Source organism: Anguilla anguilla, chromosome 2 (assembly GCF_013347855.1).
Source record: "Anguilla anguilla isolate fAngAng1 chromosome 2, fAngAng1.pri, whole genome shotgun sequence".
In the NCBI taxonomy this organism is placed as follows: domain Eukaryota; kingdom Metazoa; phylum Chordata; class Actinopteri; order Anguilliformes; family Anguillidae; genus Anguilla; species Anguilla anguilla.
The window spans coordinates 34,003,643-34,018,800 of record NC_049202.1 but is presented as its reverse complement, the minus strand read 5'-3'; the positions used below and the strand labels follow the sequence as shown (position 1 = coordinate 34,018,800).

The following is a 15,158-nucleotide window of genomic DNA, read 5'->3' as shown; positions in this document are numbered from 1 at the left end:
GCATTTGTGTATAATTTAGAAACTATCACTGGTAGGGTGCATCATGCTTGTCTTGAACCTTTGCTCAACCCAGGGATCTGGATGCAAGGAGCACTGCAGTAACATGTCCATGCAACACATCTCAAGCAATTACATCATACTCAAGCAGGGTAAAGTGAAATATGTTATGTAATCAGGTCACCATAGTTAGTCTTCAAAGGAAGAAGGGAAATGAAGGGGGGTCAGGGGAGAGGAAAAAGTGGTTTCCATGGAGACAAGGGGAGTGCTGGCATGTGTAGTTGTGAGCAGGGGGTTGGAAGTAACAGATCAATGCTCCCTGTGTGAGGAGAAGACAGTCCCGAGCTTTGACGTCCCCCTCTATCGTGGGGTTCTGGGAAGTCTGCTATAAAGAAGTCTAACACACGGGGCCTCTTTTACCCTCCAGGGGACCAGCAAAATGGAATTTGTAGCGTGTGTGTGTTTGTGTGCGCGTGTATTTGCGTGTGGGAAGAGAGTGTGGGAGGTGGCTTCATGCCTGCAGTAGCCGACTATCAGCACCCTGCTGTCCATTGGCTGGCACTGCCTGTTTGAAAGTGAGCATGTCCCTGGCATCTCCTACTGCCTTTTCCAGCTGAAAACCTCCCCCAACTTCAGTCATGTAGCTTTGTCCTTTTTTGTGACCAGTGTCAATTGTTGTGGACAATATTAGTCAAAGGAAGCCCTTATAGAAAACAAATGTATGCAGGTGAGTCTGCACAAGCAATTTTTGCGTCTGAAATGTAGTATGAAATACAAAAGCAACACGAGCCTACAGAGTTGGCAAGAGTCCTTTCTCTCTCTTCAAAGTCTTCAGAAGGATTAAGGAGGAGTTGAGCAGTGGCCTTAGATTTTTCTCATCACTCTTCTCAGTAGTGCAGAATCAAGAGTGGTAGAGGATGGAGGGGGTGGGGTAGGGTTGCAACGCAAGGTGACAAAAGGTGAGGAATTCATCACTCTCTCTTCCCCTCTGCCCAGCCAAAAAAAAGAATCTGCCCCCTACCTCATGACCTTTCCCTTTAAAGGCCCCAATTCTCCAAGGTGATGTACCAGGGGACATTTTAATCTGCAACTCAATCTGGTGTGGGGCTGCGTTCTGCTTGATTGGATGCGTCACCCTATCCACCCCTTTGTGTCCCATTACTCAGCAGTGGTAATGCTCACCCCAGTGTAACGTGTCTGGGAGGCGGGGCAGTTCCTGCTCCAGCCACGACTGCAAGGCGAGTCGGCCTGAAATTTGAATTAACTGCAGGTAAGCGGAAGGCGAAACTGGGGTTGCCTTACCAGTGAAACCCCTGCATGTGGCAGGAAATGTCAGCGAGAGGGGAGGGGGGGGTTACCATCTATATTTTAGCATTGTGGAACTTCCTACTTGTCACAGATGGTTGTTACGTGAAATTGCTGGTGATTACCTCAATTACCTTAAAGAATACCTTAATGTTTTTTTTTTTTTTTAAACAATTGGTTCTGGCCCCTTTCTGCTTTGTAGATTTAGTCTGTGGAGGACCTAAACTCCAGTCTATGTTACTATTGAAATGTGCAATTTTTTTATTTTGTTGCAGCCATTTATAAAGGAGATGGTTTCAGAACTGTGACACCATTTATACAAAGAAATGACTAAACCAGAAATTAATTATACTGCCATGCATAAATCAGACTGAGAGCTTGTACTGTAGTTCACAAAAACCTTGAATCTTTTCTGTATAGCAGGAAACTGCAATTATTTAGCATTTATTTGGTGTGGAAGGCATAGAAGTGACAGACTTTGTCTTGGTGACCTCTTAAAACGAATACAAGTGAGAAAGAAGGGGAAGAGTCACTATCGGGAATCCGAGAGAAAATGGCGGTGGCGACAACAGAGGCCTTAAACCATGTGCACTCATAGCTTGAAGAATGGGCTAGAAGTCCTAAATTTTGCCGGCAGGTTGTCACATTGAGCACAGATGTTCCTGTGTGGCTCACTGGCGAAAAAAGGAGTCAGAATTCTGTCAAATGCAGTTCATACTCTATTTAAAGGGCACCTTGGGATGTTTCTGTAAAGAAGTGCCAGTTTTATCAACTGGAGCCCGATGGAAATAGTCAATATCAGTGATAAAGAAATAGAACCCAGGGATTATCCTTCCCTCCCTACATGGCTGCCTGTTCCTCTCTTGGCCTGAAACCAAAGGTGTTTAAATGCTTAGATTCTCTCCACAGAAATACATCATAAGGAATTCATTAATAATGTCGAACATCACACAGGCACACACACACAGCCTACTTTCATCACATTATCTTTGTTGAAATGCCAATAGGATGCATCCTGAAGGGCCGGGGCCTGCCAATTCATTTCCTGCTTCAGTGCTGCTTCGGTAATGAAAATTAATATTTAGTTTTAATGTGTGTAGGTTTGGATTCGCACTGTATCGCCTTTGCATAAATTTTCAGTCGATCTTTCCACAATCTGGACCTCAGCTGCGCGCGTTGCGAGAGAGCTGGTCACGCCGAGAGACATCCGGTGGAGCTGACAGCTACTCCTTTGCGCTGTCACCCTGTAAGGCCAGCTGTTACCTGATCAAGGGCGAGCGGCACTCGGCGAGCTTGACAGGGCGCTAGAGGACCTGAGTCGTATTTCAGAGACAATATTACTTACACGCGCTGCGAGCGCGGAGCATCACGAGCCGAAGGAGGCCGCAGGCTCCGCCGCATGAAAACAGGTTGGGGGAGCACTAATGAAAATGGAGTTTCCTCTTCCCTGGGGCAAGTCATTTTCAACAGCACGGTTTATTTTTAGCGCGGTAGATGAACATGCACGCTTTTTGTCCGTTGGAGTTTGGTGTCCTCTGGGAACACCCTCACCAGACGGCTCAACTCACAGGTGGCCTCTGAGCAGGGCCGTGGGGACAGAGGCTTTCTAAGAGAGGGGGGGAAAAAAAAACAAAAAACAAAAAAAAAAAACATAGCATCTGCAAACAGGTAATCCCAGAGCGTGTTTCTGGTTTCGGTGTCACAGTGGAGCAAAGGGCTGCTCCCAGACAACTGTCGAGGGACCTCATCTGTCAGGTGCAAACCCTCACTTGAAATTACTGGGACATCACAGTACTACATCACGCAATGCTGCCATATTTCACCCTGTGACTAATTATGTGAGTGCGTGTATCAGTGCAAAGGTTCACCCAGTAAATTTTTTCTTACACATGTATAAGTCTATATGACGAACAGATCAATAATGATGCAACACTGGTTTCTGGGCTTGAGCTCCCAGTGGACTCTCAAGTTACAAGGGTGAAATGATACCAATGGCAAAGAGGAATGACCCTTAACTTCAGTATCCTGTGCCAAGGTCTTGCTGATCCTTATCTGTGTTGACTTTCTTAGTTTAACTGAGTAGGTCATACTCGTTCTAAGCACATTCTGTGGGCACAGTGAGAAAAACAGGCCTAATTGAGCTGGGAGTGGTTTCCTGTTCAGAAGTCTCGTTCTAGCTCAAGCACTTAGAACAAATCTGGCCCAAGACTGTGCTGAAAGGGTTTTCTGTCCACAGGAATGGGTGAGAGCATTATATATTTAATAGCAGTCTGGTGTCACAAACAGAGCCGGCAGTAAAAACCCACTGGCATGGTCTAATATCCCAAACAGCTCTGCGCAAGCATATCTGAGACACAAGCGAGAATTTATCTCAGTTACGCCTGGGAAACAAGACCCACAGAGAGGGAAAGCTATGCCTACTCAAAAGCTATATTCACTACAACCTGTGCCTAAAGCTCTAAAGCTGATGTATGGTTTTGCAAAAAACAAAATGCCTGTCAGAGCACCCAAAAATATTTGGTTTCAGTGGGGTGCTTTGATATATACGGCTTTTAACGTGTTCTTAGCATGTTCTGTGGCACACGCCTGAGGACACTGATGTTGGAAATGTTATTAAGGAACAGGAATTTTCAATTCAAATATTTGAAATATGTGAGGGGAGGTGTTATTTAGGAAATCACTAGACGCTCTATTCTCTGCGTATTTTCTGAAGCCAGGCATATTTTCTATTTCTATTCATTTATTATCTAGTCTAGTCATATAATTTCTATTCAGGCAGGTCAAAATGTTCTGATCCACACGTAGAGTGCGCACTGCCTTCGACACACTTTGGCTTCCTCAAAACAATAGTCCACTTACTTTAACTGTATGGCCAGTTCAAACAATTTACAAATACAGAACAGATTTTTTTTTTTAGGAAAATGTATTGGGAATGCTTACATTAAAAGTGGCAAAAACAAAACATTTAAATGAGCCCAAAAAAACAATTGCAAAGACAAGCTGTAGAACATGTTAGTGTCGTAACAACTCATTTTCTTAAAATACTGCTCGGACATGTTTTGTGAAAACATGTTTAGACAAAGGGGATTACTGACACTACCAACGCAATTACATCAGCCTTCTTTTCTCCTGTGGATGACATCTTATTGCTGTTTGATGTGACTAAGGAAACTGCAACTGTCTTCCAACAGTTTCTTTAACAGAGGGCACATTTTGTTTTAAAAGAAAATGCCTTTGGTTAAGATTTTCAAGGACTTGACTTTCGTTCCGCAAACGCATGCAGCAGGCAACTCACTCGGCTAACACAGGCAATTGGTAGATTACTTAGGAATGAATTATTAATCTGAATTAGACAGCCCAAGACTCTGTCAAAGCAAGTCCTCCAGCAACCATATCTCCCAAATTGCACAGGAGAAAAATGACATTTGGCGAAAGCTGTCCCTAGCTGCTGCGGTTGAGTCCAGGCCTAGAACCCCGGTGGCAGCCTAAACCACCAGGTGCCCTAACCTTGGGCCTCCTCCAAGGTCCCTTGGCCTCACACTACAGTGCTTATGGTGGAAGACTCCTCTGACTTCCCCTGCTTGCTGGGCAGGGACTTGAGGTACTCCAGGTGGCGGCGGGCGTCCTCCTGGTTGTGCCGCACGTAGTAGACCAGGTAGGAGATGACCATGGTGAACCAGCCGAACATGGTCACCAGCATGGCCACGTCGGTGGTCTTCTTCAGCACCGCGCACAGGTCCAGGTCCTTGGTCAGCAGGAAGGGGGTGCCCTGGGCTCCGGCGTCCTCGGGGTCGGCCGTCTGGCACACGATGCCGGCCAGCGAGGCGGTCTCCAGGCTCATGCGGGGCATCACGTTCTGCAGGTTGCAGTCGCAGTGCCAGGGGTTGTGGGTGAGGTTGGCCCGCGCGCGAACGCCCATGAACGCGTCCGGGTTGAGGGTCATGAGTTTGTTGGAGGAGAGGTCCAGGAACTGCAGGGAGCCGGCCAGACCCTTGAAGGCCTCCGGCTCCAGCTGCGCCAGCTCGTTGTGCGAGAGGTCCAGCTCCCTGAGCTGGCGCAGCTGCAGGAAGGCGTTGGCGGGGACTGCGGTCAGGAGGTTGAAGTCCAAGTAGAGGCGGCGGGTGTCGTTAGGGATGTCCTGGGGGATCTCCGTCAGCCGCAGGTTGCTGCAGCGCACGGTCTTGCCCCCGGCCTCGCTCTGCGAGCAGTAGCAGCTCTTGGAGCAGCTGGTGGCTGCGTGGTGGAAACAGAAGGTCATCAGCACCAGGCTGTGCAGTAGCAGACACATGACCACCGAGTGGCGCAGTAACCAGTCTGCCAGCATTGGCATTGTGGGATGCAGGCATACTCCTGGGAGGACTGAGCCCCCAACCACAGAACACAGGATAAATTCCCCTTCAGCTGGTCAGCCTAGAGAAATGGAGAATGGGGGGTTGGGGGAGAGAGGGAGAACAACTCACTTATTGGCATGGTGCAAATTACATCCTAGAAATAGCTGCAATTCTTCCTCATCCCTGTGACTGATAGCAAAAGCACCCAAGAGCCAGAGCGTGTTATTTTGTGCACAGATGGAGACTAGCTGGTCTAATTGCTCTGAAGAGGCAGAGGGGATCTATCTGTCTTGTTACAGCAAAGCCTGCAGTCGATGCTGGATTTGCACAGCTGTACAGTAGGGATAAAGGACATGTAACCAAATAGGCAATAACAGCCAGACATTCTCCCTTCATACATTACAACTGACATCTTCGCAGTGCTCCCCTTTTTCAGCTCTGTGCTTCTTAGAATTAACTAACCATGGTTCGATTCAGCATGACAGGCGACCCGCACAATATGTTCGGTCACAAACACTACAACAGAGAGAATACTGCCTGTCTCATAACCTTGGACATATTTTTATCGCCTTTCTCCTTACCCTTCATCCTCTAGGCTGCAAGTCATTTTTGTTACCTTTTAGGCTTTCACCTTGCTTAAGGAACTCTGTTGAGTGTGGAGTCTAGGGAATAATGTTTGCATTTGGACATTTAATCCAACCACAATGGTGAAGAATCTGTAAACCACTCACTCAGAAACCAGGTCGTTTTGTCCGGAGTGCAATTAACACTCAGCAACAACTTGTTTGGGTTCACTGTAATTTACACTTTTTATTTTGCATGTAAGCCTCTAAAAATAGATGCCTTCCCATCTGAACACAGTTCATTAATATCTGAGCAGCACACAACAACCAGTTATCCTGTTACTAATCCCCTTAAGAAAACTTCTCAAGGTAATGCAGAGCTAATGTTGATTGGCTTATTCCAATACGATGACAATGTACAAAACAAAACTGAAAATCTTTCAGCGAAACAAAGATGTTTCATTTGGCGTCCTTTGATTCAGCTCCATTCCACAGAGTCTCCGTTGCCTCACATTTGTGAAAAAGCACACGGCTAAAACTAACTTTTTCAGTTTTGAAAAATGGCTCCAGACCAGGTGATATCCACTTACCAAGATTAAAAACGAAATCGATCTCTAAGTACCTTTTAGTATCACATAATGGTGGGAGTCTTCCATGAAAGGTTTCTAATAAGACTCATTGTGATTCAAAATTTGAAGACAAGCCAGGGAACAAAGGCCCCTAATAAGAGAGAATGGGTTCAAAACGAATGCTCAGAGCAGACTTTGTGACGACAATATCAGTGGGCCCTGCAGTACACGTGGAGATGAGCTGAGATATTTATCTGGAATTTTTCATTACAACCCAAAAAAAAGCCTATTATTTTCATTATTTCAACTTACTGGGGGAAGGGGACCGGGATGTTGGATGGGATAAGAAGGGATTCATGGATACTGAGCAACTGTACATGTTAATAAGTGCCCCCTGAGCAAAATCACGTCCTTTCGACGTACAGTATGTGGAATGTTGCCGTGTTGTCTGTGGGACATCTCCCGAGTAGCCAGAATGAAAGTTCATAAAATATTGCTCCCAAGCGTTGCCTCCGTATGCCCCTATGCCTCACTCTTTTTTGTAATTTAGGGTGAGTTAGAAGACATCGTTTTACAGTATTTTTGTGGTCTTGGTCAAGGTCGACACACACACACCATCTAATGTGGATGTCCACCGGACGTTGACAGGAGGGCCAAGAACGACAAACCCATTTCGCCTGCTCTTCCGTAGGACATAGCTAGTTGTTGCTTGCTCAATGGGTAGTAACATGGTGGCTCTCTTCTCTAACGCATGAGCCCCCTGCCCTAACATTTCACTGACAGAGAGTGAGGCAGAAGGAAGCGGAGTGTGTGCAGGGAAGGGAAACGAAAGGCGAACACAGGAAGTGACAGAGAGAAGGGACGATCCGATGAAAAAGGCAAAGAAAGTGGCTGTTTATTTTCATGTGGTACAAGAAAATGAGACAACATTGAGATGGAAAGAGGTCAGCAAAGGGGATCACAAAGATGGAGGGCAGTGAGACAGAGAGGGAGAAACTCACTGGAAAAAGGAGGACGGTGTAACATGGGTAATGAGGGGAAGTGGAAGGAGTCTGGAGGAGGAGAGGGGAAAGGTAATCGCAAAGATGAGAAAACAGGAAAGCATCAAGGAGGAGCGATACTGAGAGGCTGTTGATCTAGGGTCATTTTGTCTGTTTGCTCCAAGGCCATTATCCACCCACAACCAAGGGCTTCTCTAGTGCTTTCTAATGATGCTACTTTTTAGTCTATATTTCTGTTGCCCTAACAACCTCTGTCAGCTCCAGCTTTTAATGAATGTATTTATTAATGTGGAACTGGTCCACTTGGAACATGATTATATAACTCAATCAAATAAACATTATGGCCGCATATAAAACACAAGCTATAACATGGCAATTTATGCCCGTTTTTATGTTTATTCAAGAAAAGTAAAAACTAAATGACGAATAATGACCGTACCATTGCAGTGTCAATGTAATGCATAAATGGGGATGGTGGGGATTCAATGTCTCCGGCGTTGCTGAGGCCTTTTCCCCAGGCAACGGTTTAGTCTTAACTTAATCTTTAGCCTTTAGTGCCCTGCAGAATCCACGGTATTGATCCCCTGTCCAGTGTGACTTGTGCTGCTGCATTATGGTTTGGATGAAGGGGATTCAGTACAGCCTCCCATTCTGTCGCACGCACCACTTAAATTACAGCGGTAACCCTCATTAAAATGCACTTATGTTGAAAGGTAATTCTGGCTATGAGATTGTGAAACCTATTGTCCCCAATTATTCCTATCATTACACAACACAAAACCAAATGTCAATTTGAATGTACCTTGTTCTGTTTTATTTTTAACTAAAAGTTTGTCCCTGCTGCCTATTGCTGTAGTTCGTAATTTAGCGGGCATAGGCCTGTGCTCACAGAAACGACTCCCAAAGATTGATAGCTTGACAGCTTCTCGTTTACCGAGGGCTCCCTCTTTAAGATCAACAACTAATTCCTCACCGACTGATTAGAAGTGTACATCAGTCAATCATTCCGACGTAATCTAATGCACGCATATTCCGCCAAATAACCGCTGACCTTGGTCCCTTCACCTCAAAGGACAGTAAAATATGTTTAATTTACTGTTTTCATTTGGTTGAGCGATTCGATTTAAAGACAGTGATGGGGCAGCAGATCATAAATTAACATGAGCTTCTTCGATCCGTGTTCTTCATTGAAATTCACAATCAATTTTAATCACTATTCACTTTGCAAATTATTAATATTCATCCATGCAGGTTTAATTATGAGAATATCACCTCGGAATAGTGACAATTATTGTGATTATTGTAATAATTAAGGCAGCTGTCACAATTTAGTGCTATAGCTATACCCTATGTCACTGGTAGTATCGAGGCTATACATAGATTTTTTTAAAATCTGCAATATTAACGAAAACATTTTATGGCATACATTTTCTTAAATACACTGAGGTTTGTGTTTCTCCTTACCGGTAGCAATGATAGCTTGCAGCTTATCTTTCCAGAATTTCTGACCAGAGCAACAGGCTCTCACGGCCAGGGGTCCTTTTTTCTTCCAGCAAAACCACTTGCAAATAGGAATAGCCTTCCTGGTATAAATTTTCTCAAGAGAACATAAGCACAGCATCCATATTCATACTAAGTTTGTCGTTCAACTATGGCACATTACAGGCTAAACACCGCTCCCATTCCCAGCTCCCAACAGATAGCGCAGCGTGCGCTTTGGGTTGGGTTGGTGGCAACCGACGGATCACTTCGTAGCAGGATGCTGCTGTCAAAAAGAGTTTTCGCTCCTTTACATACGTTATTATCAGGTAAGTTAAGTGAATATATTCAGAGAGAACATCGTAATGCGGAAAAAGATGAAGTCTGACAGTAAAAAGAAGTTGACCCGATTTAACAAAAGAAAGTTCATCCTTGCTTCGTGCGTCTTCCCAGCCTCTCTGCTCAGGTTCAATTTCTCGCCTATATGTTCTTGCTTTCCATTCCTTTCTGTGTTGGTATAGAGTCGCTTGTGAAACGACCAATCCTTATTATTTTACCTTCTTGAAACTGTTCCGAGGAATCGGGGGAAGCAGAAATTGGTATTTTCACAGTCTTTCCCCGTCGCACTACGCATTCCGCTCACTTCTCCAAAAGCTTCGCGAATGCAATAGGCTACAGTGGGGTTGGAAATGCACCCATCGCCGCTCAGCAGTGCTTCTAGTTTCCACGCAACCGGCAAACTAGGCAACACACCGGGAGCAGTCGGAAATAGCCAGGAACGGAATACAAACACAGCGCACAGTCCTTTCAGTTATGACAAACATCCTGTAAAAAAATGCGCAAGACCTGTTATTTCTGTTCCGTTAGGTTACGTAGCCTAAGGTGGGAGACTCAAATGGAAACACGTTCCTATATTTTTAACAAACCAAATTCAACTATTTGGAGAAAATTCTGCAGCCGTGCCACACGTTGCCAGTAGAGTAATAATTATTGGCATAGCTACGTAGTAAAATGTTCTGTGATAAGTCAGTTCACAGTGCATTTTACTCTGATAGAGTACATTTAAAACATATTCGACTAATATAAACGAATGTAGGCAGTTACCACTGACCATTTTTATGTGTGCCCTAAGGATTTCACGATCTCTTATAGATTTTTGTAATGCAGTGCATGATTAAAGATAGTGTTTTGCTTTAAACTCAATTATCCCTCATTCTGACGGAGAATTATTGAGTCAGTGCTGACAACATCCAAACTGTGTGGCTCTGCTTTCTTTAATGAAGGTGGCCATGACTTGAAACATGAAAGCTTTTCTAATTCTTCTGAGTGAGATTAATCCCAGTGCACACCAGACTTCCGTGACGAAACAGAATATATGTGAAGTTCAAACTGTGTTTTGTGAATTTATATTCTGAATTGACATTAGTGTTCTCTCTGGGCTGCACATTAATATAGGCTAGTTGTACATTGCAAAGTGAATACATCAGTAGCACCAAAACACATATTTTAATAATATAGATATTGTATGAACGGATGTTTTGTAACTTGTGTTAAAATGAACTACAAGAGATTCCTTGGGTTGAGTTCTGTAAGTAGAATGAGGGGACATAGATGGAAATGAGCAGAAGCTTTTTTTTTTTTTTACCATGCAGATAATAGTCAATGAATGGAATAGCCTGCCAGGTCATGTAGGAGAGGCAGAAACTCTGGGGGTCTTCAAGACCAGGCTTGATACAGTTTTATATACTATCAGGCCAGTAGGTAATCAGAGCACTAGGTAGACCTTAGTTTGGAAAATGGCGAAAAAAGGCATTGTTGGGCTGAATGGCCTGTTCACGTTATTATGTTATGTTATGTTACTATGTTTTGTTATGTATCAAGAACATAACAGGTAAAATTAACCTGGATATTAGCATTAGACACTGAAAAAGTAAAGGGGGGCGACATAGCTCAGGAGGTAAGACCGATTGTCTGGCAGTCGGAGGGTTGTCGGTTCAAACCCCGCCCTGGCCATGTCGAAGTGTCCTTGAGCAAGACACCTAACTCCTAACTGCTCTGGTGAACGAGAGGCATCAATTGTAAAGCGCTTTGGATAAAAGCGCTATATAAATGCAGTCCATTTACCATTTACTAAAGGCTATTTCTATTTAATTGTCTCAATGCAGTCAGATGTTGGTGTGATCCTACATCCTTTTGGCATTCAAGCAGGCCGTTTAGCCAAAATGACCTCGTTGACAGTTGTGTAATTGTGGCCAATGTGGCCAGCCCCATTAATCGGTCTCTACCGGGTTTGTGGAAAGGACTGCAATTTTATGACCTTCAGTGCGCCAGCCCGTCACGTGCACATGACCTAATGTTCCAGGCTTCTCTTCCTTCCAGCCCATGATTTTAAAGATCTATAGCACAGTGGCCTCTGCCTTAAGCCTAACCACGAGCTATGGCTTGTGTCCTACGAAAGTGCCTTGATGATAGCATATATTCAAGGATACACAGTCAGGTTCCATCTAGCATTACCAAAGGCATTGAGGTTGTTTTGGGTTCCCCCATTTACTGTAACCTCCCTCTGACAGTGCTATTGTGAATACCTGGCTAACAGTTGTAGAGGATACAGTAGTAGCTATGCGAATGGTTAACGATGATAATCAATGATGATACACACACATGCACACACACAACACAACACATACAGTATGTATGTGTGTATTTATATGTAGGTGATAAAAATGGATTGGAACTTGCTGCACATTTGCTCGAGGGTTTTGAGACAACTAGGTAGTTATGAAGCTAATTTCTTCGTTGGGAGCCAATGGTTAGCTAGCTGATATTTTTTTAAGTTAAATGAATTTAGTGTACAACAAATAGCTTGGTATCCAGTATGTTGTGAACTACCTGGTTGATACGTTGATAAAATTGGTTTGTGTACACAAACTCACACCTGATTCAAAGAGCAGGCGGGTTGTCTGCTTAATTTCACACGATAAGAAAGATGGGGAAAGGGGGACAAAAGGGGAAGCTGACGGATTGTTTTAGAGGTTAAAAAATAATTTCTCAGCTTTAATGCCACTCTGTGAACTTGACATATTGTGTATGTATTGAAAAAATAATTTTTAAAACATGTGTTTAACAACACATTGAATATTTGTTGAATATTATGTATTGGAGAGATTATGTCTTGCAGAGCTCATAATTTGACAACCAGGTTGGTGGCTGCTTTGAATTAAGTCAGAGAGTTTGTACCATTTTGTTATGTTTATTAATAATAACAATAACACACACAAACATGCACACACACACACACACATGCGCACACGCACACGCACACACACACAGAGTGGCCACTAAGGTACACCTGCTCATTAACAAAGTTTTGGCTACATTTATTTACTAGCTGGTTCCCAGATAAGGCCAGTGTTATTTGTTTATATTACTTCTTAGTATGGTCATAATTAATGAATGTTAACTAGCTAGCTACCTCAGTTCCGAGCAAAAGTTGCCGTTTGTTGGAACAATCAATAACAAGAACTATGCTGAAATGGTTGCCTTTTGTATTCATGTTTATCAACTTGAGGACCAGAGTTGTGCCACTGAAAGTCATGGAGGCCATTGTGAGGCTGAGAAATCAGGAAACAAATGTCAGAGACATCAGACAAACCTTTGACTTGACAAAATAAACTGTTTGGAACAGCATTAATAAGAAAGTGAGCACTGGTGAGCTCAGTAATCACAAAGGGCCTGGTAAGCCAAGGAAGACCACTACAGTTGATGACCAAAGAATTCTCACCATAATGAAGAAAAAGCCCCAATCACCTGTCCAACAGGAGGGAGGCAGGATGAGTCAGTGACAACTGCCCCCAGAAGACTTAATGAACAGAACTACAGAGGCTATATTGCAAGGTGCAAACCACTAGTTAGCTGTAGAAACCGGATGGCCAAATTAGAGTTTGCTAAGAAGTACCTAAAAGAGTTCCAGAACAAGGTTTTGTGGACAGATGAGACCAATATTCACTTGCATCAGAGTGATGGCAAGCACAAAGCGTGGAGGCCAATTGGAACTGCCCAAGATCCAAAGCACCCCACCCGGCTGTGAAACGTACTGTATGGCTGCCACTGGTATGGCCTCACATGTCTTCATTGATGATGTAACCGCTGCAGCAGCTGAATGAATTCCAGAGCGTACAGAAGCATCTTATCTGCTTAAGTTCAAGCAAATTCCTCCAGACTCATTGGACTGTGCTTCATTCTACAGCAAGACAATGAGCCCAAGCATACTGCTAAAGCTACAAAGAAGTTTTTCAAAGCCAAGCCATTCACCCAATCTGAATCCAACTGAACATAAGTCTCATATGCGGAAGAGAAAACTTTAGGCAATTAGCCCCCAAATTAAGCAAGAGCTAAAGATGGCTGCAGTACAGGCCTGACAGAGCATCACCAGAAAATAAAATCAGCACCTGGTGATGTCTATGGGTCATTGATTTCAAGCAGTCATTGCATGCAAAAGATATGCATCAGAGTACTAAACATAAAAAATAAAATTTGCTTAACATAAATATTATGGCACCCTGAAATAGGTGGGCTATGTATAAAAATTGCTGTCATTTCTACAGGGTGAAAAAATACCCTTAAATAAAAGCCGAAAATCTTCACCTTAACCACATTTGAATAGTTTGATTACAAATCTAAAATTGTGCATTACAGAACCAAATCAATAAAAAATATGTCTTTGACCCAAGCATATATACACTCAGCCACTTCATTAGGTACAACTGTTCAACTGCTCGTTAACGCAAATATCTAATCAGCCAATCACGTGGCAGCTACTCAATGCGTTTAGGCATGTAGACGTGATCAAGACGATCTGCTGAAGTTCAACCCAAGCATCAGAATGGGGAAGAAAGGTGATTTAAGTGACTTTGAACGTGGCATGGTTGTTGGTGCCAGACGGGTTGGTCTGAGTATTTCAGAAACTGCTGATCTACTGGGATTTTCACGCACAACCATCTCTAGGGTTTACAGTGAATGGTCCGAAAAAGAGAAAATATCCAGTGAGCGGCAGTTCTCTGGGCGAAAATGCCTTGTTGATGGCAGAGGTCAGAGGAGAATGGCCAGACTGGTTCGAGCTGATAGAAAGGCAACAGTAACTCAAATAAGCACTCGTTACAACCGAGGTATGCAGAAGAGCATCTCTGAACGCACAACACGTCGAATCTTGAAGCCAATGGGCTACAGCAGCAGAAGACTACACCTGGTACTAGCAAGTACTTAATGAAGTGGCCGGTGAGTGTATATATATATATATATATGCATATATATATGCAGTGAGTCCGATGGTACATTTTTGTTTTTTCAAAAGTATATACAGGCACTCTCAGACACACGCTCCCAGTTTAATGTAATTATCCAGGAGTTGGAGGCTCTGATAATCATGTTTGATGTGCAGGCTGCTGTTGAATCAGTGGGACGGTGTCTGTCAGTTTTACTGAACTGTTGCGCTGGCTTGCTGGCCGCCTGCCTGCTGCCAATAAGGAAGCCAGACCTCCGCAGGAGTCTCTGGCAGGCTAGGCTACGCCGAAGACAGGGCCATGCCTAATAAATGGAGGATGACACAGAACAGATACCCTGTGGTCTATTACTCAGTGGGGGAGGGGTTCAAGGGATCTGAATCAATTTCAGACCCAATCTTGCTGGCCCTCCTCACAGCTGCTGAACTGTGTGCACGGTGCGCACACACACGTACAGTAAATATACATAGCCTTGGTATAACTGGGTCCCTGTCCTCCACTTCCCACAAATTCTTGTGTGGTGGAACAGATTAAGCATCGGCCATCTTGGCAGCTGGTGGGACAGTCTAACTTATCTATTTGGAGCATCGACTACAAACTAGCTCCCGGTAGCAATTAATTTAGGTTGATGGTT

At 43.9% G+C, this 15,158-nt stretch overlaps 1 protein-coding gene across 2 annotated transcripts; it reads right to left on the bottom strand.

Moving 5' to 3' along the window:
* Window positions 1–2,974: 2,974 nt before the first annotated feature.
* lrrc3ca (leucine rich repeat containing 3Ca) lies at window positions 2,975–10,150 on the bottom strand. Of its 2 annotated transcripts, none has more exons than XM_035403223.1 (2): window positions 9,231–10,150; window positions 2,975–5,535 (listed from the first exon to the last, which is right to left on the bottom strand). In XM_035403223.1, the coding sequence occupies exons 1-2, from the start codon at window positions 9,385–9,387 to the stop codon at window positions 4,838–4,840; spliced, it is 855 nt and encodes a 284-aa protein (XP_035259114.1). In that variant the 5' UTR covers window positions 9,388–10,150; the 3' UTR covers window positions 2,975–4,837. The 2 variants fall into 2 exon arrangements, with proteins under 2 accessions (XP_035259114.1, XP_035259115.1); XM_035403224.1 differs by having other exon boundaries at window positions 2,975–5,712; window positions 9,231–9,368.
* Between the last annotated feature and the right edge of the window lie 5,008 nt (window positions 10,151–15,158).